The sequence below is a fragment of the Phalacrocorax carbo genome, chromosome 12, assembly GCF_963921805.1.
Source record: "Phalacrocorax carbo chromosome 12, bPhaCar2.1, whole genome shotgun sequence".
NCBI classification, from domain to species: Eukaryota; Metazoa; Chordata; class Aves; order Suliformes; family Phalacrocoracidae; genus Phalacrocorax; species Phalacrocorax carbo.
Genome location: NC_087524.1, coordinates 12,026,761 through 12,048,969, shown reverse-complemented (window position 1 = coordinate 12,048,969; position 22,209 = coordinate 12,026,761). Strand labels below are relative to the sequence as shown.

The following is a 22,209-nucleotide window of genomic DNA, read 5'->3' as shown; positions in this document are numbered from 1 at the left end:
AACCAAAGAAGGCAGAGGTAGAGGAGAGACTAAACATCCGGCAGATCAGAACACGACAGGGCATCAGGAAGACTAGAAAGATTTTGTGTGGGACAAAACCTGAAGGCAAAGTTTCTGAGGAGTAGGGGAGGAAAGAGAGAAGGGCTGTGGAAGAAGGGCATCAAAACGCCATCCTTTCAGGACTCTTTCCCCTCTCCCAGCCCATATTTCACTGGTGAGCCCATTTCCACATACTCTTTACAAAAGACAAACAGGCAAAGAGGCTGTGTGAAACTGAGCATCACAGCCCTTCCCCTGGACTCAGAGGAGCAGTTAATGAAAAATGTGATTAGCACTCTGCTACTCTTCAATTTCCAAAAGCCACTGTCATTAATTTTGTTTCACAGGACAGGCTGTAGAAATGAGAACAGCAAAGCACATTAATCACCAGCAATACCGCAGTGAGCAAAGACAGCCTGAGTCAATGAACGAGCCCAGACTGAGTGACTATGAGCAGCAAATGCTCCTTACAAGCAGCCAAACTCAGAATCATCAGGAAACTGTAAAATGAGACATGTGATCATGTAAACATCTCCTCTTTCCCTCCTCCCCTACAAGGGGATGTTTTAACGCTGAACTGCAGAAGTCCCCAGAGACACGATAAAGGAAAAATAAAAACAGCTACCAGCCAAGCAATGCCGTGCATGATAGAAACCAGATGAGGAAGTCACTGGGTAAAACAGCAACGCAAGCAAACACGGCACAACAATCAAACAACGATCGTGTTGGAAACTGCTCTTCTTTCCAGCGTTTCTCGGCTCCTGTTCCAACCCTCCTTGCCTGAATGCACACAGACAGGGTAGAAAGGCCCATGCCAGATCAGGTCAACCTGCCCAGCAATCTGTCCTACCAATGGCAACCTATGGGCAGCTGCACCACGTATGATGAGACAATCTCAAGACACTAAACCCACTTCAGGAAAATCTCTCCTCCTTTCCAGAAGCTAGTTAATACCATGTGCTTATGTCTCTTTTGTTATTCTTCTCTCCATCCCATTTTTCTGGGCTTAACCAAAGGGTAGGATACCCTAAAGAACTGCCTGCAAAACCCACTCTACAGGATAACTGCCAGTAGATTGAAACCTCCTACCCCAGCCCTAATCTCCCCTGAAGACTTCTTGGATGTGGGTTCAAGGGAGAAACCTACACAGCTGGATGTCAGGATGCACAGGGAGCTTTCATTCCCCATGTCCTCAAATCCTGCCTCTGCACAGCAAGACTGCACCTGTCCCAACACAGTACCCCTGGCGCCTTCAACTGATGCTGAGAAAATCCTGAGCTAAGTGCCTACTTAAATTTGATGGGTTTGCCATTCAAATGATGGTCTGTCAGCCTAATAAAAGCACCAGTTAGTAAACAACATTACTGCATGAGCACTGGCAGAATTATGAGCAACTGCAAGCTGCAATTAATTTGATCTTAGCCACCATGCCCACACAACCAGTGATGTGAGTGTGTGGTTTTATTTCAGATCAATGCAAACAACAACAAATAAACATTCCCAACACTTCTCCAAAGAAAAGGAATCAAAATTACCCACTGCTGCTAGAGAAATTTACAACTGAACAGATGTAAACTACTTCATAGCCCGGAGGAAAATGGAATTCATTCACCGAAGTGTAGCTTGAGCTAAACTAATCCCAGTTGCATATCTAGTTCTTGCAGAGCTTTGAGTAGCAATCAATCTTCTTGCATTCACCAGCAAGTGATTTGTTAATCTGCAGTTTTCATAACTTAATAAAGAACATTTGGATTAACCAGCTATCGTCATAACAGTCTGATGAGCTTCTTAAAGTCTCTTGGTTACTTATTGGGTATGATAGAGTAGAGAGTGCAGTGAAAACAAACTGGGCAGTATGGATTACATCACGTCGTGCCATCTGGAAAACATTACAAGACAATCACTAATACTGTGAAGTTTCCTGAATCCATTCTTCATTTATAACATAACCAACTGAGCTCCAGAAAGAGCATCTGAAGAGTGATTTGTAAAACACATTACTGAAATCCTATGTAAGATATTGTTTTAAATAAAAACCACATCTAAGTACAAATTTGAATTTCAGCTTATATCCTTAACCAATTGTATACCAATGCAAATCTCCACTGATAAATTGTCTTGCTAAATCCATTCTTGCGGTGGATTAGTTAGCTCAGGGAAACCATACTGGGATACAGCTCTCCAGGACTAGCAAGGTAATCTGAAGGTTCTGCAGTGACTGGTTAGCAACTTTTCAGTATGCAGCGAGACTGCAAAGTGTGATGGCATTTGGGAGCAACACAGAAGTTTAAGGTCACTGCCCCAAACAGCTCAGTGAGTGGGTGGGACAGGCTGACAGCAAGACAGAGCCACTACAGCCACAGGGGCTGTAGTTTATCCCTGTGCTATAGGTTATCCCTGTGCTGGTAGGGGCAGAAATGAAGGCTCATGGTCAGCTGCTGAAGAGGATTGCTGCCCAAAGAATGCACTGGAGAGCGACTCAGCAGCCAAACATTGTGTTTAGTCACAGTTGCCTTTAGTATCGCCCACTTTTCCCATCAGGAACGCCCATCATCCTATGTTATTTCTGGCCCATGATGTGTGCGCTGCAGGGCTCACTCACCGTGCAAGAGAAGCTGGACATGCTTCTTGACAGCAAGGGACTAGCACCGCTCCGACATGCAAAGCAAAGTTCATACAACAGCACTTAGATCCGTTTCTGTGAAACTCGCTCCATGGATGAAAGCCAACAAGGGTCAACGACACACAGCAGTTCAGTTTCACAGTGGATCCCCTTTACAGATAGCCCTGGGCTGACACATCCCACCGTGCTCCTTGAGACATTTTTTTCCAGGAAGACAAAGCCAGGCCCTTGACAGGGCAACCTGCGGAGAGTTCAGCAAATTAAACTTCTGGACTGGCTTCAGTATCCCTAAGGAGATATGCAACAGGGTTATTACCCACAGCTCAAGAAAGCATATTTATAGATGTGTGTATATATATATGTATACCTGTATGACACATGAAGCCATGCTCATACACCATTGTCAACAGCTGAACTCTTCCACAATCCCCAACCCTACAACAATCAGGTCAGGCTAACCTCACAAATTTATTACAAATGCAGTAAAACCTATACAAGGAATACCTTCTGGATGTTGTTGTAAAAATTACATTGTGCCACAGGCTGTGCAATAATCTGAAATCTCAACTGATAGAAAAGTCAAAGCATTGGGGGGAATCTGGAACAGTTCAAGTCTGTCTGGTTTTAAAATCGCATCTTGAAAATATAGTTTCTGTCACATCAATGCTTTGACCCAGATTGCCCCAGAAATGTGGTGAGAAAGCAGTGGACCTTTTGGACGATGTGGTCTACCATATACATCATCAACCTAACACCGTTGTTACACAGGTCCCTGGATAAATAAGCGGAGGTCTTTTTGGAGAACACAACAGCTGTTTGGGAGACCACAACGGAGTATTTATACATTGGGAAAGGTTAGCATTATTAATAGCTGAAATTGTGAATGATCTCTAAAATAGGAGTTCCTTAAAAAAATAAAATTGTATGTAACTGCACAAACACACACAAACCCCAAAATTCCTATACGAACATAAAAATGTTGATACATTACATACATATTTATTACTGATGTGGAGACGTTTTCTATTCCTCCTGTATGATACGCTACACAAGGAACTTATTTCCTCTGGTTTCATTATCAGATCACGTGACAGGAGCCTCTGTATTATTTTTGTACATTTTACTGAACACCACTTTATGACCTGGCTCTCGAGTTTTATTACCCACTTAAATAAATACATTTAATGTACCATTTTTGGAATAAAACTGAGCATGCCACAAATTCTTTAAATAAAGTCTACTAATAAAATTATTTAGAGCCACAATATGAAGAAAACATAAGAATTTTTATAGTCTAGTTTTAAAACCATATGTTTAGCTCAGCTAATAAATCTGTTCATGTAAACTCTCCAGCATTCAAACAAACATATAAATGCTCAAGCTACGAAAAGCCAGATATAGCTTCTAGTTCTCCAGTTTAATCCAACTTTATTGAAAAGGACATTAAAGAATTTAAAGTGTCTGCTTTAAAACGAGACAAAGCTGGTAAGATATTTTTAATCAAGAGTGGCAATTACAAAATAGTTCCTTCAGCCACCTTGAAAAATACATTTTTAAGATTACCTAGAAGTACAATTACCAATTCCACTAGATTTGCATCATCTCCTTTCCCGTTCAGTGCTTTTTATTCAATTTTAAAGGTTACTACTGTGCTGATCTCCAGCTTATATTGAACAGACGAGTGCTAGTAAATCAGAAGCTGTCCAAATCTCCTACTGTGGATTAACATATACGTAATGGCTGCTTGCCCACGACTGGAAATCCTTCTGATAGCTTAATGCTGTCAGGTGCTTCATTTCCAATGGCCAAAACATAACATAAGATTCCAGAGGACAAATTCTTCAGGCTCCATTTCAAGCCCAGAGGTATGTTAACACCGTTAAAACCCACTGATTTTGTCAAGATGCTTTTGTCAAGCATGTGTTTCACTAATGCACAATAACTATGTTCACTTACAAAAACAAAACACACAAAAAAAACCCCAACCCAACCAGTTTTGAAAGCTAAACAGCACCAGAAGATGCAAAGATGACAGCAGCACAAGTTCTGCGGGTACTATTAGTGCAACGTTTCTAATATTGGACTACAGTCTCCAGTTGGAGAAAAGAAAATCTATGAATATAACTAGCCTTATAAAAACAGCATTTTCTAGGGGAACATTGTGTCCATATTTCAGCCTTAAAATGCAAATTTCCATTTCTGAAAGAATAAGGGATCTGTGTACTTCTTTACAAGACGTAAAATGCTCACATAAATCTCTGTGCTGTCAAATTTTCAACCTTTAGTCAAAACGGGCAACTGGACAGGAGAGGATGAACGGAGGCAGTGGCCAGCTGAGGCAGAAGGATTTACAGAGGAGCTGGTTTGCCAAGGGTTTTCTGGAGAGGCCAGGAAGGGGGTGGAAGCTTGGAACAAATTAATGGGCAAACTGTTCCAAGCACCAAGATTGGCATGGGAAGATGTGTCCAAAGACAGTGGCTCCAGGTTTGTGTTACTTAACATCACCGTCTAGCTATCTAACTATACTGCCACTAAACACCGCGAATAGCAACATGTTTCTCACCAGCAATACAAATATGCTGTCATCTAACACCCAAGCCTACGAAACCTCCAGTATTTCTGGGAGGCAGGAGAGGGAGGTGTGTGCAAGTACCCAGTCAGATCACCAGCATGTGCGATTTGCCTGGGGAGGTGTAACCACACCTAGAGACAGCTTGCAGCAGGCAGTTTACTCATTTAGCTGCCAAAGGCAGGACTACATATAAAGTCCCATATGCATGCTCCAGGAGTATGTGGATGCTGAAGAAAATGCCTTTCAAAATTCACCACCACACCCAGCTTCAGGTACCTGACAAAACACAACCGACCCAGCACAGTGGAGCCCGATCGCTGCTTGACCGAGCACGGGGAAACTCCAGGGAAGACTCTCCCAAGATCTCCAACACCACAGCTGCCCCCACCAACAAAAGCAAAGGAACCAGGAAAACACTGAGGAGGAAAGAGCACGTATCTCCATTCTGTATATGTGCAGGACCAACAGCGAGTCCCGAAAGAGGATGCAAAGAAACACTGTGTGCCCTCAGGAGTGTCCTTTTCACGGTGGACGGGGTCAGTTGGGAAGAAGTCCCACAGCCTGTTCTTCAAACTGCTGACAGTCAAAGAAACGGAGGGACAGATGTCACAGGGGGCAGAGACGGACAGACGCCCTTTTTCCTTCGTACCTCTGGGTGCAATGCTGGCTTCTCAGCACGCTGTTAACGGGACAGTGTGTTACAGGCACTGCGCTGGGCGACGACGGTTCGAGGGAGGAAAGCACACCCTCTGCAGGCTGAAGCTAAGAGACTGGAAACCATTATTTCGCTGCGAGCAAACAGGATTCAATTTAATTTCAGGGGTGGTTGACAGGGTTTTTTCATTGCTTCACTGAAATACAGGAAGAAGAATTCAGTATAGCCAAATCGGTAGAAAAGAGGGGCAAATCCGTGGTTTATAAGCAGTTCCACTGCACCTCCTGTGCTCGGGCCACATCACCCCTTCCACCCAAACATAAGAAAAGGCGTATAAGCAAAAAGTAGGAACAAGCTTGCACAGAACAAAAGATTTGAAGAAAAAAAAAGTGTAACAAAACATTTTCTGTTACTACATCATTTTCTATTATTAAGGTCAAGTGAAAATTATTTGCTTGAATTCTTTTTACTGTTTGGGTGTTGATTTTTTTAAAAAAAAAATCTGTGCTTCTTCACAATATTTTCCGGAAGAAAAACATGGAACAGATATACAAAAACATCATCTACTTGCTAATTCTTTAACAGACCAAAATAGATTTTAAACACTTATCACAGGCTTCCATCACTGTAAATAACTACAGAACTACAAATTAAGCATAGAACTAATTAAACAAGCATTGAGTAGCTAAAGTGTGTCCACAGAAAAGATGAATATAATTATAGATCAGCAATTTGAGAAGATAATATTTTGAATAAGTAGGTAATTAAGTTAAGAGAGGCCTAAAATTTCACACTCACATTCATATGCTGAAGCAGTTTAAAAATAGAGAGCAAGAACTGCCTGACTTCACCTTTTAATTTTAGCTGGGTGATGAGCTGGTCCCAAAGACAGAAAGGCACAGCAGGATTTTTTCTCAGCAAAGTGCCCTTCATATTTTTATGCGAAGGAAATGCAGTATGTTCTATTAATATCCTGCTGTAGCCCTAGATAAGTCTAGGCACCCTTTCAATCAGGAAAAAAATTCTGGTTTGTTTCTTCAAATCGCTTATACTCTCAAAGACATACACACAAGCTAGGGAACCTCCCGACTGCCCCGGACACTTCACAGGCCAATAATGTCCCTACACGAAAAGACACTTATTTAGTTTCCCCATCGGTCACCTCTTGCGATTACTGAAGCTGTAAGCATGCCCCTTTTTCTCTCACGAGGAGGAAAAAGCAAACAACTGAGTCTGCACCTTGAGATAAGTTTAACTTCATTCCAATTTTAATTACTAGCTGGAAAAGAAAACGTTGATACCAGCTAGACCAAGACTACATCGCAGAAAGGAAAAAGAAAAAAGTAAAGTTGTTTGATGTGGTGCCAGCAGACTGCCGAGGCTCTCCCAAAGAAGCTGGGGAGAGGTACATAGGCTTTTCCCCGCATAAAGGAAATTGGTTCTTCTTCTGGGTACACCTCCCTCACACACTGCACCTTCCTGACAGATCTCTGATTAACCTAACCCAAACACAAGCCTCCCCACAGCAGGTCCCGGCCCATCCAACACTGTTTCAGTCTGGCAACTTCTTCCAGCGGGACAGGGCTGAAGCCTTCCTGGTCAATAGCATCTCATGGAGAACTCTTCTGTCCTTCAGGGAATGGTGGAAATGGAAGATAACCAGCACACAGATTCTCTTTCCAACATATTCTTCCCAAAGTGACAGCTATCCCAGTGACGGTCAGATTCTCCCCAAAAATCTCAACTGTCTCAAAAGCACCTTTTTAACTAAGACTGATTTAGCTTGATAGATGGTTAGTTAGAGCCTAGGCAGGAGCCCGAGTTAACCCTGCGGTGAACACAAGCCTGCTAAACTCTCCCCTCAACTTCCACTGTTGCATTCCCTTACTTGTGTTTTAAAGCACCAGCAGTAAGACTCTGGATTCACCTGCCTCCTCTTATGCTTAGCCTTTAATTATGGATTCACCTTAGGCTCTACCTGTAAACCTCTTACATGTGTAAATACTGGTCACTGATTCACTCCAGCCACCTCTGTGAATAAGCATTTGCAAATTTTATTTGCTAGGGAGATAAAATACGAGTTATCGCGAGTTAGCATTAGCATGCTGCTGGTCAGCAATTGCTAGGCAAGGATGCCCTGCCATTCTGATCTACGGCCCACTATCTTAGTGAACTGCTTGCCCAAAAGCATAGGAGGTCTGTGGTGTCCTCTCAGTGACCTGCTTCCCATCCATTCAGTTCTTGAGGAAATAAAGCAGAGCACAACACTTATGCAGGTGAACACAGGAAGATGTATGTAGTTTGCTTACACCCATACACCTGGTATCTTTTGGTTTTAATCTTAAAACTGATTTGCAATTTTGATTGCTGTATTTTTTCCACAATACTACCCCAGTTCCAGTTCATATTAGAAGTTCCATATGTTCTGAAAACATTTTTCCATTATGAGATACAGGTGAAGGGCATTGTCTTTCCTTCCAGCTGAAGCATGCTTTGCATTTCATTTGTACATGTGTAATTAGCTCATTTACTCTTATCACTCTTAGCATTTCTAGTTTAAGTGTCAGATATCAAAACCGGGCCAGGCATCAACAGCACTCTACCCCCACCACAGGAATGACATCCTCCACTTGACTTCTTGCATTAAGTGAAGTTAAAGCACTTGAAACTAAGGATCGAAGAGATGTCCAATTCCATTTCTTTTACCAAAGATCCCTCTGTTTTAATCAAAGATGCCTCCTTGCAGGAAGGTTGTCAGCTGATATTTTTACCTTCTCCTGCTAAAGTTCAACACAAAGTTTGTAGGATGAGATCATCACTCACTGTATCACTATTTATAGTTAACTTACTCTGTCCTTATCCTAAGAAGACCCTAATCAACAAAGTTTATGATCCTCCTAAATTAAAATTTTAACATGAAGAAATTTTTGTTTGAAGGAGTTTTTAATATGAATGACATTTCTGCTTCTCGTGCTCTAAAAGCCAACAAAATTATTTGAAAACTCAGTTAAAAGACCACCACCAATTTTCTTCCTTTCCTTTTCATAAGTAATTCAGATAATGCTTCTCTATCGCCCTCCTGTGTAAAGAAATCATTCATGGGTTATAGGTGTGAGAGGCTGGTTTTATGTAGCAGAGGATAAAGAGATTCAGTTTATCTTTGCCTCTTCTAAAAAGAGAAAAAATATCCCTTTGGAAGAGTTTACCGTGCAGACGCACCCCTTCCTTCTACACAGTCCCTGTCCCTTCAGCAAGGTAATGCACCAGACTCCACCAAGTGGCAAGTACATCCCTGGCACAGCAGGTCACATTCCAGAAGGAAACATACAAACTATTCACTAATTGCTCAAATGAGCAGCCAAGTCTGAGTTTGCTACCAGAGCCCATCCAGCAGGATCCAAATCCAGGGGAACGACAGGAACCTCTCCTCTGGCTTTATTAGGCTGCCAGGTGGGGCCCTAGTATGTAAAAAACATTCTCCAGGGCTTATCAAAGATGCAGCATAGTCACTGGTTTTACTGCGTGTAGAGCAGTGAGCCTACAGGGGATGCGGTCTCAAAGCCCCGCTTCCAGCTGCCCCAGCAACATCGCTACCATCGAACGCCTGCTGCTCGCACCGCTGCCACCCACACAGTCCTGTTCTTAGAGCAGTGGTCGCTCCTAAAACCTGGTCACTCTGCCAGCCTCGCTACAGATAAAGAAGTACAGTTACCTGAGGGAATTTAAATTAAGAGCTGTCTTCCTGTCTGACAGAGTTATATGCGACTCTGGCATGTTTAAGCTTGAAGAAGCATTTTTTCTGCCTCCCTTGATGATTCCATTATTTCTTAAGAGCAGGGGCTGGAGGTGGGGGCGAGAAGTGATGTACTCCAAGTCTCCTCGAATTACTGGAAGGTCTAACCCCAGATCTGGGGTCTCTTTGTCACAAGTCACACCCTCGGAGGGTCTCTGCCTTGTATGCTGGGAGCCAACCAGCAAGCCCTCCTCCCACACTGTGCTATTTGTACAAATTGCCAACTTGAAGGAAAAAGTAGATGCAGAGCTGGTTTGATTCTAGTGAGGTCCCCCGGCATCCAGCTAAGAGGTGAGAAAACTAAATATAACAAACTTAAAACTACAATTATTGTAGGGGAGCTTGCCAGAGCCGCTCTGAAGCTCCTAATGGTCTGCCGGGGATTTATGGATCAGCTGTGAAAATTTACTCACAGCTAAAACTTGCCAATCAAGTCCTCGGCTTTGGAACACTGCTACCAACTTTCACATAATACAGCTTGTATAGAAGCACCAAAGCAAAACAGTAGGTTTTAATGCTTCATAGAAGGACACACAAATGAAAAATCTATCATACTAAAGAGATCAATAAAAATGTGTGTGAAGTCTCTCTTCTGTGTGTTTGTATCTTTTTGTAAAAGGGTCTCATATTCTACAGAGCGGGAGGAGATTACAAACAGACCAGTGCCAAGTACTCCCAAAATGCACGGTAAGAGACAGCATGTTGTACAGAAAAGGCTACAAACAACTGTCTTGCAGTTTAGGGTGGATTCCCCCCGTAAATGATGCCAGCAATCCAGAAAGTGCTCTTAGCTGCTGATATTTTATGCCCTTGCCATATGGATTAGGATAAAATGGGATCTTCATAAATTTATAAAAGTTCCTTTGAATATAGGGGGAAATACCACAAAATTGTATCATTATTTTCATGTTATTACATTAAAAAAACTGCAGCAAATGTAAGAAAAAAACCAAACCAAAACAAAAATCCTGAGAACTTACATGGAAAACAAAGCAAGTAGCCAACTTAGATGAGAGATGTAAGACAGTGCCTTTTTGCTTCCAAATGCTCAGCACAAATTGGAAGACAGCAGTGATGGCCACCTGTAAGAGCAGCACTGTGCAGAGGAGCTGATGGGCTCTTTGTACCCTCTCCGCCTCCAACTCCACAAATCCCTACAGAAAGTGAGGCTTTAACACTTCGGGGTATTGGTTTTAAACCATGTCAGACCATTAATATGCTATTAAGAAGCACAAAGGAGCATGGATCCATACTCCTCCCTGCACAGCTCCATGCTCTCTTGTAAAAGAGAAGCTTCAATCCTGGAACACATGGTAACTTTCTATTATTTTCTTTGGCTTCTGCTGTATTGGGTCTCTCTTATCAGCAACTACTGCTCTTAACACTTCTGTGCAGGATTCCTAGTCACCTAGAAAAAAAAAAAAAGGGGAAAAAAAGCAGTAAATAGTCATGAAACCTGGCAGACTTGGATGATAAAATCTGACTCTCTAAAGCCTTACACACATAAATAATCCTCGTGTATGAATAAAGTTTCGGAAGATCAGTCTCACAGTATATACACTATATCCAAATAGGAATTTAAGTCTTACTTAACACTGACCATCAAACTGGCTTGGCCATCTAACATATTTACATACTATATAAGGCGTGTTGATTTATTCTGCACAGGTACGCTTTAACCATCTAAACAAAATTACTAAATCACTTCTAGCCCTTGCAAATTTCCATTTTACTCTTTTTTTTTTTTAAGGAAATTCAATCCTTTAATATTTTGTACTGCAGAAAACCTACAAAACCTAGGTTGAACAGCAATGATCCCTTGTCTTTTAGAAGTCTGATCTACCAAAGATACACTGATGTATGATTGACTTAAATTTTTATTGTCAAATTTGAAGTAGCCGGCTAGCACTTTTTACTTCTCCAGGAGCTATAAGAGAGAAGGTATGTTCAAATAACATTCAAAACAGTAGAGAAAATACATTAGCTGACTCAGATTCAAGTACCACAGAACATTTATTCTTTTGTTTACACCACTTTACCTGTGAACCTGTTTGCCCATGCTGCCAGCAGAGGTGTCTACAAACACCATCCCAGTCAACCACTGTTCTGTATTACTTACAACCGTATTCACCTCTAGGCACACCAACGACACTCTCCTAAGCGTCATGCACGTCAGACCAACCTGAGGCAAGCCTCCGGGACCATCTCAAAGAGAGTCAACAGAAAGATGCCAGCAAAAGGGTAAGCTCTGCCTGTAGCGTGAGGAGAAGGTGTTGCGACAGGATAGATCAGTGACCTTGAATGAAGCGGTAAATAAAGAAAAGAGCCCAACGCTTGGTCGTCATTTGGCAGACGGTGGAAAGCTGTAGGTGACCTTACAAGAATGTGCCACGAGTGGGGCACAAACGGATGGCGCAGAGCACATGGATAGCAGGGGTGTGAATGTTAAGATGTGTTAATGGAAGGGTTTGGAAGATAAGAGGAGCCTAGGGCTGAAAAAAAAATCCCATCCTAGTTTGCTGATATTTCTCTCTACGGTCTTAGGAGACAAGAGTCATCTTTTCTCCAAATCCCATCCTCAGTCTGAATTGTGCATAATCCCTGACAAAGAATTTTATAGGCAGGAACAAAGGAAATCTCTGACAGTCTCTGGAGTGGCATCCAGACCGCAAACCATGCAAACACACATAGCTCTGCAAGATTCAAATAGAAGTAAAAATGCAAGAGCAACTCCTGCACATTTCCAGAGAAGCGGCCCTAGCTCACAGGCACCATCAACTCACACACCTCCCCCCTCCAAGAAAAAAAGCCACAATGCACAAAACTGTCATTTTTGACACTACTAAATTCAAGACATTTTACATTGCCTGAATTCTAATACACCGTAGCCTACTGTATAGCTGAGGCAAGCTAAGGCTAGGTAACATCAGATGCCTTTGGTATCTCAAAAGCCAGTAAGCCAGGGAAGGGACCAGGTGATGAGAAGCCTGCCAGGGAGCAGCTCATAACCTGCCCACAGTACCATTTTCTCTGTCCATCCTGGCTGGCAGATATTACTTAAGGGAACAGGAGTTAAACACTTCCTTATCCTGTCCCTGCCTTTGCCTAGTAAGAAGTATATGCAGAAGTGATGAAGCAGAATATTACCCCATCCCTCTTAAAGCAGTCACCATCATTAAATTTCGCGTAATACAGGCTTTAGAGTTAAAACCAGGCAGGAGATGGATTACACTTCACCACCAGTATAGCTAGAGATCCGTATCACCCCCAGAGTCAGGATGGGCTCATGGCATCTTTGGAGCATTCTGCAAAGGCTGGTGAGACGCCTGCATGCCTTTAAACAACGGAGGTGACGGACGACAAATCTGAGCAGCATCATTTCGTGCAACAGCCACACAACGCAGCTCCACCCCAGACCCGCTCACTGCCTCTTCGTCTCATCTCCCAACATGGACATGCAGAAAACTAAACAAATCCACCTTCCTTGTAGTTCCGCAGATGCATGAGATGATAAATACACAGCTTGTAGTACAATTAATATCAGTTAAACTCACATTTCACAAGCTTACATACACACACACAAAAATGCAGTACGCCTGCCACAAAATAATTGCCTGTGCACTCATAAATACTGATCCTTTAAGAAAACAAGCCTTTGCCCCTTCTTGCAACAAAATACCCAATGCTTTTATTTGGCATTTTTTCTAAATAGGCAAGAGGCATTTGTTAAACAGGCTAGGCTTCAGTTGTCAGAACAGGACAGATATTAAATGTTTGTAAAACCCAAAGGGGCAGGTTTTCTGGCTTCAACCAGTGTGTCAAGTGACAGCTTTGCTGTGACGGGTCATTAGTATGACAAAGAGAAAGCAGCTGGACATAGAGGGGCAGAGGCTAACAGAGCAATTACATCCTTAAGTCAACTATAAAATGTTACAAAGGATGAAGAGGGGGGAAAAAGCGGGGAGTATATTCAGGGGAATAAAGTAGGTCTGATAGAGTGTCTAGCTGCAAATCAGATCAAAGGGGTTCGTTGAAATTAAAAAAAAATCAAGACAGCTTACTCTTCAGAAACAGCAGATTCTATTTGAAGGAGTATTTTAAAGTTATTAAAATTATTATTTCATGCAAACAGTACATTTTTTACCCTCCTAAATAAATTTCTGCAGTCTTCTACAAAGTAAATATATATAAATAGATATAAATATATCTTTGAAGATATATGACATTTTGACAGTCTCCAGAAAGGATCAGAACTAAAAGGTATTAAGGTTTTTACCCAACTCCATTTGCCTTTCCTCCAAATTGGGTCAGAAAGATTTTAGCATCATCACCACAGACCAGCAGTAGCTCAGCAGGGCACATGTAACTACTCACTGTTAGCTTCGAACGGACGAGAGCTGAAATAATAGGAAAACCAAACTAACACAATTCCCAGTCTTCCCATTGATGGGAACAGTGGTATTAAATTTCCAATAAAAAGGCAACATCCAGGCAACTTAGCCCCAGTAAGGAGGACTCTATTGCCACGTGTTGTGGCCCAAAACCCCACTTACTACATTGCTTCTTAAAATGTACACATTACTTAATTTTTTACTAAAGTTGATACCACTGCTGTTATCTCTCTCTCGCCACTAAAATATGTGAAAGAATTTTTACATTTCTGGGCAACTAAGTATTGACTGAAAACTGACAATACAAGCCAGATTACATGGAGAAATTTGCATGCAAGGCATTCCTTCTAAATTCTTTTTTCTGACCCCTTTCCACTTTGTACCTCCGTGCTCTCTCTTCAAGCCTTAAATTCTATTTTATTGTGCTTTTTTTCCCCAATAAGCTGTTGGGCTTTAAATGAGAGTTTAAAAAGAAAAAAAAAAAGAAAAAAGCCTAAACACAAACGATTTCAAGACAAAGAAATCCACACTTCCAGACATTTTTGTTTAAAACCAAGAACATCCACATGATTAATTCATCTTTAAGCTTTGGGTCACGCCTGATACACAGGAGGGGTCACTGGGTTTCCATCAAAACAGACAATTTAAAAGTATTTCAAATGAGAAATATTAAGAAAAGGAAATGTTAAAAGAGAAATTTTAATTACCTGACCTGAAGGTAGTTATCATGGCTGATGCTACTTTTTATAAGCAACTAAACTTAGAAGTGAAGCACCCCCAGGTGTCGCCACCCCTGCCCCTCCCTGCACACACACATTTGGTGCACACATTTTAAGTCTTGATTTTAATGTCAGCTGAGGTCTAGGACAAGGCTCAATAATTACACAGAAGGAGCCAAACACTGGCTGAGAAAACTGAGGTTCCCTCGCTGTGTGTTTCATAACATACTGAGACAATGAATGGGAAACGCAAGGAGGGGTTTAATAACCCGGGTTTAGTTCCCACATTCTCCGGCAAGTCCCACACCATGCAGTCTGCTTTTTCAGCTCCTGTCCTTGCTTTGGTAAGGCTTCTTAGCTAAGACAGCTACAACACTTTCTGTTTTGTTTTTGTGCCTGTTCAGGGCCGTTACAGATGTTACAACACAAACTCGATGAGCTTTCAGGGCTCTGTTGGGTAGGGAAGCAACTCAGATTTTGGAGATGTACTTTAAAAGGCAAGTAAATATGGAAAGCCTGGATCACTAACACTAAGAAGAGAAACAGTAAAACCAGTGTTTCTCCTAATGTCCTCTTGTTAAGTATCACTTTAGCCTTTGCCATATATGCCAAACTATTTGCCATGACTAATGTATATAATGGGAGTACATTTCATATTTTATCTCTCCTGAGAGACCTCGAGTTGGGGAAAAAAAAAAAAAGAAAGAAAAAAGAAAACCCCACGCTTTACACAAAATAAACACACAAGGAAAAAAATCAAAAAGCACTTGCTGAAACATAATGGGTTTAAGCTTAAAAAAAAATAAGTTGGAGGTTATTTTTCCCAAGAAGTTTCCTCCTCACTGCTACAGGAAATAAAAGACTCAAAGCATTCAGCACCAGCCTGCTTACTCCTGTCTGCCCCCAGAACTGGCACAAACTGATGATGACTCGGGCGCAGATGTTGGAAATTCCATCTTCCTTCCAGAGGAGCTCAAAATCTCCAGGGCACAACCCCTTAGAAAAGAAAAAATATTAACTTTGGTTTTCCCCCCATTGTTTTAAGACGTCTTTATTAAATTTGTAAACCAAACGCATACTCCTATATGAATACAGGGAGCTAAAAACTGCTCCATTTCCACTGGACAGATATTACCCATGACAAATCTTTAGAACCGAAAGCATGCAACCAGCCATTAAAACAAGGAGATTGCATTTCAATACAATTAGGTCTCCTATAATTATGGGGTTTACTTGCAGCATCTTTTAAGCAAGAACTTTCACAGAGAGCATTCTTCATGCAACATCTTTACATTTAGCCCACAGCCACCACTCGGTGCTTTCAGTTATTTCCAGACAGTTGCTCCATCAGACTGCAATGAATCACACACCTGGAATTATTAATAGGAGTCTCCGCTCTCCCATGCTGCTTAGGCGCTCCAGTCAATCTAACAGCAGGTGCTAAAATTTGTCACACACTGACCTGTCATCTAAAAATTTTTCAATGCCACCTCCAAATTATAAACAAAAATCATCTCCTAAGAGCAGACTTACCTAAAGAGAGGGGAAAAAAAAAACCAAAACAAAACAGCAGTTCCAAAAACGCATTAAAACCTTCCTGTGCAGAACAGGTATCTGAGGTCTTTTCAGAGACTTCCCATAGGCATTTCACTTGCTGGCGCTACTGGCCCTGCCCTGCATTTCCACTCCTGCCCCACTCCCGCAGCAGGAACCAGTGATGAACACCAACCAACCCCATCACACCGTCCTTCTCCTTCTCCTCAGTCTTCTGCTTTATTTCACGTGCAAGCGTATGGTTTTGTAAGTCATCCTCCGCAGTGTGTAAATTCAGGTTTCTCTTCCCCACCACCTTTCATTCTCAGCTCTACAACCTAAGGGCTTTGACTGCAATAAGGCTTTTTACTTTTGGAAAATAAGAAGTATTTTCCCATCAAACTTCACAACTGCCTGCACAGATAGAAAGCTTCAACTGTTCTGTAAATCACAACCAGACCTCTATTATCAACTGAAATGACGCTGTCACTCAGGGGAAAAAAACAACATGAAGACAGCGTATTTCAATTTATATCTTATTGTCTTCAGGTACTATCAGCAAGGACTTTCAAACTAGAGATTTGGTGATATTTTAATATTAAAATTACATTATAAATCTTAAAGCAGAGAAACATTTAAAGAATATGGTACATGCTACCTGCGTTGCACAAGTTCAGCCAACGTGGCTGCTACCAAAAACATTTCAGATCTTCATTTTTGCTAAATCCTTGCTCTAATCCTTTTCAATGCTCAGTGTTCACGGTGAAAGTTTACCAGCTGCCCATGTAGGAAGTAATTTTTAAAAATTCTATTGGTCTTCACCTAACAGCTCTAAAAATTTCTAACAATAGTACTGGGGGGGAAAAAGAAGGAATCCAGAGCACTTTTTATGTTTAAATGGTATAAGGAAAACCAGAAATGTTGAAGCAGGGAGATCCAGTTAAACACCCCACAATATTCTGACCTACACCGCTCTGAATTAGCATTCTGTGGCTGCACACTTGTTTACTGCGGCTCACAAAGCAAAAAGACAGCGATTGTTGGAAAAAAAAAAAAAGTCAAGAAAATCAAAATGCTCGGGAAAAGAGGTCAATGTTTTCTTCCCTAGCGAAGAAACTGCTACTTCATTTTGTAGGAGAATCACTGCTTTCCTTTCCATCCTGTTTTGCCGGTCATAATACCTGTCCTAGCACATTAGAAATAAATTCAGAAGAGCAATTTAAGATATCCCCTAACACCTCACTTCCTAACAATCACCAAATATCCAAGTTATTATCAGTAAAGCAAAACATAATTTGCCTGTGTTTCCAATTAAATACTGGGTAAAGATTTATTAATTATCAGGTAAACACACAGGCGCACACCAAATTATGCTGCATGATTACAAAACCATATGATCAAGTTGCAGGACCTTAGATGGAGATGTTCGACATTTGCCATTCTGTGTCACATTACCATGGCAAAGAGCGGCCAGAGCGTGGCACCTATCTCCTGCCATTAGAGATAGGCTTGAAAGGAAACCGTTTCAAGTTTTCCCACCTATAATTTGCTAGCAGGCACAACTGGCAAAACCGCACTGCCTTTGCACGTAACACGCGCCGCACTAGAAATACAGTCCTGACGCAGTCTTGACAGCTTCACCCGTCTGACTGGCAACATACGTCCACCTGAAGCCTCCATGAAAGTGAAAAAAATAAGGGCCATCTTTAGAGACCTTAGTTTAAAACTGAAGACTGATTGTGAGTCAGTGTAAGTTACCTTCTGGTTGCACAATGCAGCTGCCCAGCAGACTTAGGAAGGGACCATTAACGTTTCAGTTTCAACGCAAACTCCCAAGCCTGTACTTCCAATTAGGAATAAAAATGTGGGTAACAAGAACTGTTAACGTTTTCTCGAATAAGTTACAAAACATGATCTAAAAGCGAACAGACAAAGAGCAAACCAAGTATCAAGAAATTTAGGGGCCACCCCCAACAGCAACTTTAACAGTCCAGTTTCACACGTATTTATAAAAGATAACACAATTCCTGACTTAAGTAACACTCATGCTCCAGGTCTGCTGTAACGTTAGGGCGTACATGCATATGTATATATATTTATACACATGTACGCATGTATTTTGCAAATACAAGCGAGAGAACCGAAAGCATTTCCTCCGTTAGTTACATTGTTGGGTTTTGTTGACAAACTGACCGAGGCGATGCCTTTCGTAAGGGGGCTGTGGCAGGAAGCGGTGTGTGCCCAGCTGCGAGGCCGCCGCAGCTCAGCGGTGCTTTGTCATGCTGGCGCTTCGCTTGAGGCCGAGCACGGGCTCAGTCCCGTTGGTGGCCTGGGCCATAATGGCAAAAGCGTTTCTCAGCCCACGCCACTGCGCCGCGCCCAGCGTCCCGCTTGTCAACTCAGGCGGCAAATCTTAAAGTAATAGAAGGCGATTCTAACGGCTCCGTAGCGGAGCGTCCGCTAGCAGACCTTACTGCTCTGGTAAAAGCCCCTACCTCTTGCAATATGTTACAACTTGGGGAAAATCAGGCACAGTGCACACAAGCATCTTGAACCAGCACCGATCCACTTCTGTGTTAGTTACACTTCACGTACTAACTACAGAGTGATCAGGTCGTCTTCAAGCTTGTCATTTAACTAGAAAAGTATCGCTCACGCCACCACATCTGTGGTGCAAAAGTACTTTTCCTGCTCTCTTCCCAGACGGAAAAAACGAAAGAGCAAAACGCCGTTAGCATCCTTGCCCTCGTTAACAAGCCTTCCACGCATGCACAGGCTGCTTTTCCTGTGACAGCTTTGCAGAGAGATGCGATCGCCTCCGGCACGACGCGAGCCCCTCGCTGCAGGCCCGAGGAGGAGAGGCCGAGCCCGCCAGCGGCGGGGCGGCTGCAGGGCACGGCACGGCACGGCACGGCACGGCACGGCACGGGAAGCCTCCCGGGAAGCCTCCCGGGCCGAGCTGCCGGGCGGCGCCGGGGCGAACCCTCGGAAAACCGACGCGAGCGGCTTTTCGGGCAGGAAAACTTGTGCTGGGAGGCGGGCCCGGCGCCGGTCTCTCGGGGACAGGTGCCCCGCATCAGCGGGGACGGCCCCGCCGCGGCGCCGGAGGCGAGGCTCGGCCCCGCGGGTACCTCTCGCCCGCGGCCGGGGCCACCCGCCGCCCGCCCGCGGGGAGGGAGAGGGACCCGCGCCCGCCCGCCCGCCCGGCCCGGCGGATCGCGGGGCGGCTCTTACTTGTGGAGGAGCTGGGGCAGGCTGGGCGGCGGCGGCGGCATCCCTCGGCCGGCGGCCCCGCTGCGGGCATCGCTCTCCGGCGGGTCGGCGCCGCGGGGCGCCGGGGCCTGGCTCATGGCAGCGGCGGGGACCATGCGGGGAGGCCCCTGCGGCGGGAGGCGCGGGTGGGCGCGCAGCCCTCCGCCACGACGGCGGCGGGAGGCAGGCGGGGAGGGACGGCGGCGGGGGGGGGGGGGGGGGGAGGGAGGGGGCAGAGGACCGGCCCCGCGGGCACCCGCGCTCCCCCCGCCGCCCCCCTGGCCGGGCTGCCGGGACAGGCAGCCCCCTGCGGCTGAGCCCGCCCTGCGGAGGGCTGCCGCTCCTGCCGGGGGCGGCCGGCGCCGCACGGGAGCCTCGGAGGGGCTGGAGGGGCGGGTGGTGCCCCCGGCCCGGCCCGGCCCCTCCCGCCGGCCCCACCTGAGGAGGGACCGCTCCCTCCTCCCTCCGCCGGCACCTGCCCGGCGGGATGGCCCCGGTCCGGCCCGAGCGGCGCCCGGAGGCGGCCCGGCCCAGCCGAGCCCGGCTCAGCCCCGGCCCGGCCCGGCGGCACCAGCGGGTCCGTCCCTGCCCCGGGCGGGCCGTCCCTGGCCGTGCCGGGGTCTCGCCCCCGGGGCTGCGCTCGCAACAGGACGGGCAGCGTGGGGAATCACGCTCCGGCGGTGGCTTACGAACATCAAATCTTTCCCCTTCCCAAGGGCAGGGGGGGAAAACCGTGCATATTACTTTAATCTCTCACCCGTAACACCTCCGCAGAAATGTTATTAGGCATTTATCAGACGTAGGCTCTGTCAGCTGATACAAAACGGGAGAGGAGAGTATGCCCCAGCCAGCAACATAAACCTTCTCTAGTGACAGAGTCATTCCTAAAGCAAATCCCCAGTCTGGGCCTAACCAAAGAGCCTGCTTTTAATAAAGGATCATCAGTCTTGGGCTCCCCCCTTCCAGATACATGCCTTAGTGGGATCAGGATCTGCCCAGCAGGGCTTTACCCACTGCTGTAATAACACAGCATTAAGGACTGGAGTTGCCGTATGATGATACAGTGTGACAAGAAGGTTTTACCTGCACATATTTTGGAAGGACATTTCAGATGACCGATGGAGCAGAAATTGTGCTGCTCGTACCAGATAAGTAATACTGAAAACATTCCTTCCAGGTCTTCTTGCTTCCTTTGTAACATGCTCTGTCTGTTAGAGAGGGCTGAGTCAAAGACCATTTCAATACTTGCTCCTGTGCTGGCTCTGCATGCCATGCACCCTCCCCCCAACGCATACACACACTCTCGCTTACGCACCAAGGAAAGCAGAAACATCCTGGCTTCTTTGAAAAATTAATCCTTAATTCAGGGGAAAGATTAATTTTGGCGGGGGTCAAGTTCTCCCCTCTGCACCTGGCATAGTCATTTACAAGTATGTGGCCTTGTAAATGGGTACAAAATACTACCACCAGCAACTGGAAAATTTTAAGTTATTTGCATTTATCACGTAGTTTGCAGATGGAGAGCACTAACCAGGTGCAGGGCAGTAGAGAATCCGGCCATATTTCAGTTGCACAGTTACGACTTAGTAATAACGTAACACCAAATGCACCTTCTGAAAATGAATGACAATCAGTGCTTCTCTAGACACATTGACTTACACACACTACATTCTGTGAAATGAAACGAAAGAGCTTCACATCCTTTCCCCCAGGGAAGAAAATTTTGCAATATTGTTTTTTTCCTGGTTCAGTGAGGGCCAAGGGCCGGTCAGCGCTGTGTAGCTAATAGACAGCCGGTCTTCCAGCAAAGGAAAGGTAAGAGCTGGCAGGCAGGTGAGGCAATGAAGGGAAACAAAAGGTTTAGCATGCGGTGCTATCTTTGCCTGAGGTTTAAAGTGAGTCTCAGGTGTCTGCTGACCATCCAAGGAAAGAATGGCTTTGTGTGAATTTCCTTCTTGTTATAGAAGCAGAGAAAGTCCTTGAGGGATCAAGCAACAGCCACCTTCTGCTGCCTGTAATTATTTGAGGAAGTGAAAGATGGTGACTCATGGCTCAGAGGGCAGCAAGAGCACAGCTATGACACTAATGCACGGCCCTGGATTAGAAGGTGGATAGTCACAAGAACGTGTTACTTCACACAGACAGTTATATTACATCACTTGTAAAAATGGATCAAGTGTGTTGTACTAGACACTGCTATTTCTGCATTTAATACATACAGCGTACAACTCGGCGCTCAGACTCAGCACGGGGTCTTAAAAGTCTGCAAAGGTTTTTCTCCATTCACACTCTTTCAAGCCACAGTCCTCATCCCCACATCTGCTTTTTGTCGAGGTATTTTTCTCTTTTTCTGTCATACCACAGTGTTTGGCTTGGCGCGGTCCGGTGTGGCAGGAGCACTGCCCCCTCACCCCCAGCTGCCTTACCAGAACGCACTAGCACAAGGCTCACGTGGATGCCAAGGTATTTCACTGGTTGTCCTGCATGGAAATATATGGGTGGGTGTATTACTGCTTGTGAACAAGCACAGACTCTCTTATTCAAGAAATCAACATAAACAGTTTTCTGTTCAAGCCTTACAGTATTTCTGGAGTGCTGCCATAAGAAAGGCAGAACAGTAGCTGGGCCAAAC

General features: G+C 44.4%; 1 protein-coding gene across 2 annotated transcripts in view; it reads right to left on the bottom strand.

Annotated features, from left to right (window-relative positions):
- Positions 1-19,949, bottom strand: part of RBM20 (RNA binding motif protein 20) — a 105,428-nt gene extending 85,479 nt beyond the window's left edge. Inside the window, exon 1 of one of the 2 annotated variants that reach the window (XM_064464128.1) lies at positions 19,560-19,949. In XM_064464128.1, coding sequence (XP_064320198.1) covers positions 19,560-19,693 — 134 coding nt within the window. In that variant the 5' untranslated portion in view covers positions 19,694-19,949. The remainder of the gene's footprint in view (positions 1-19,559) is intronic. The other variant, XM_064464127.1, reaches the window with a different exon arrangement.
- Positions 19,950-22,209: the final 2,260 nt, after the last annotated feature.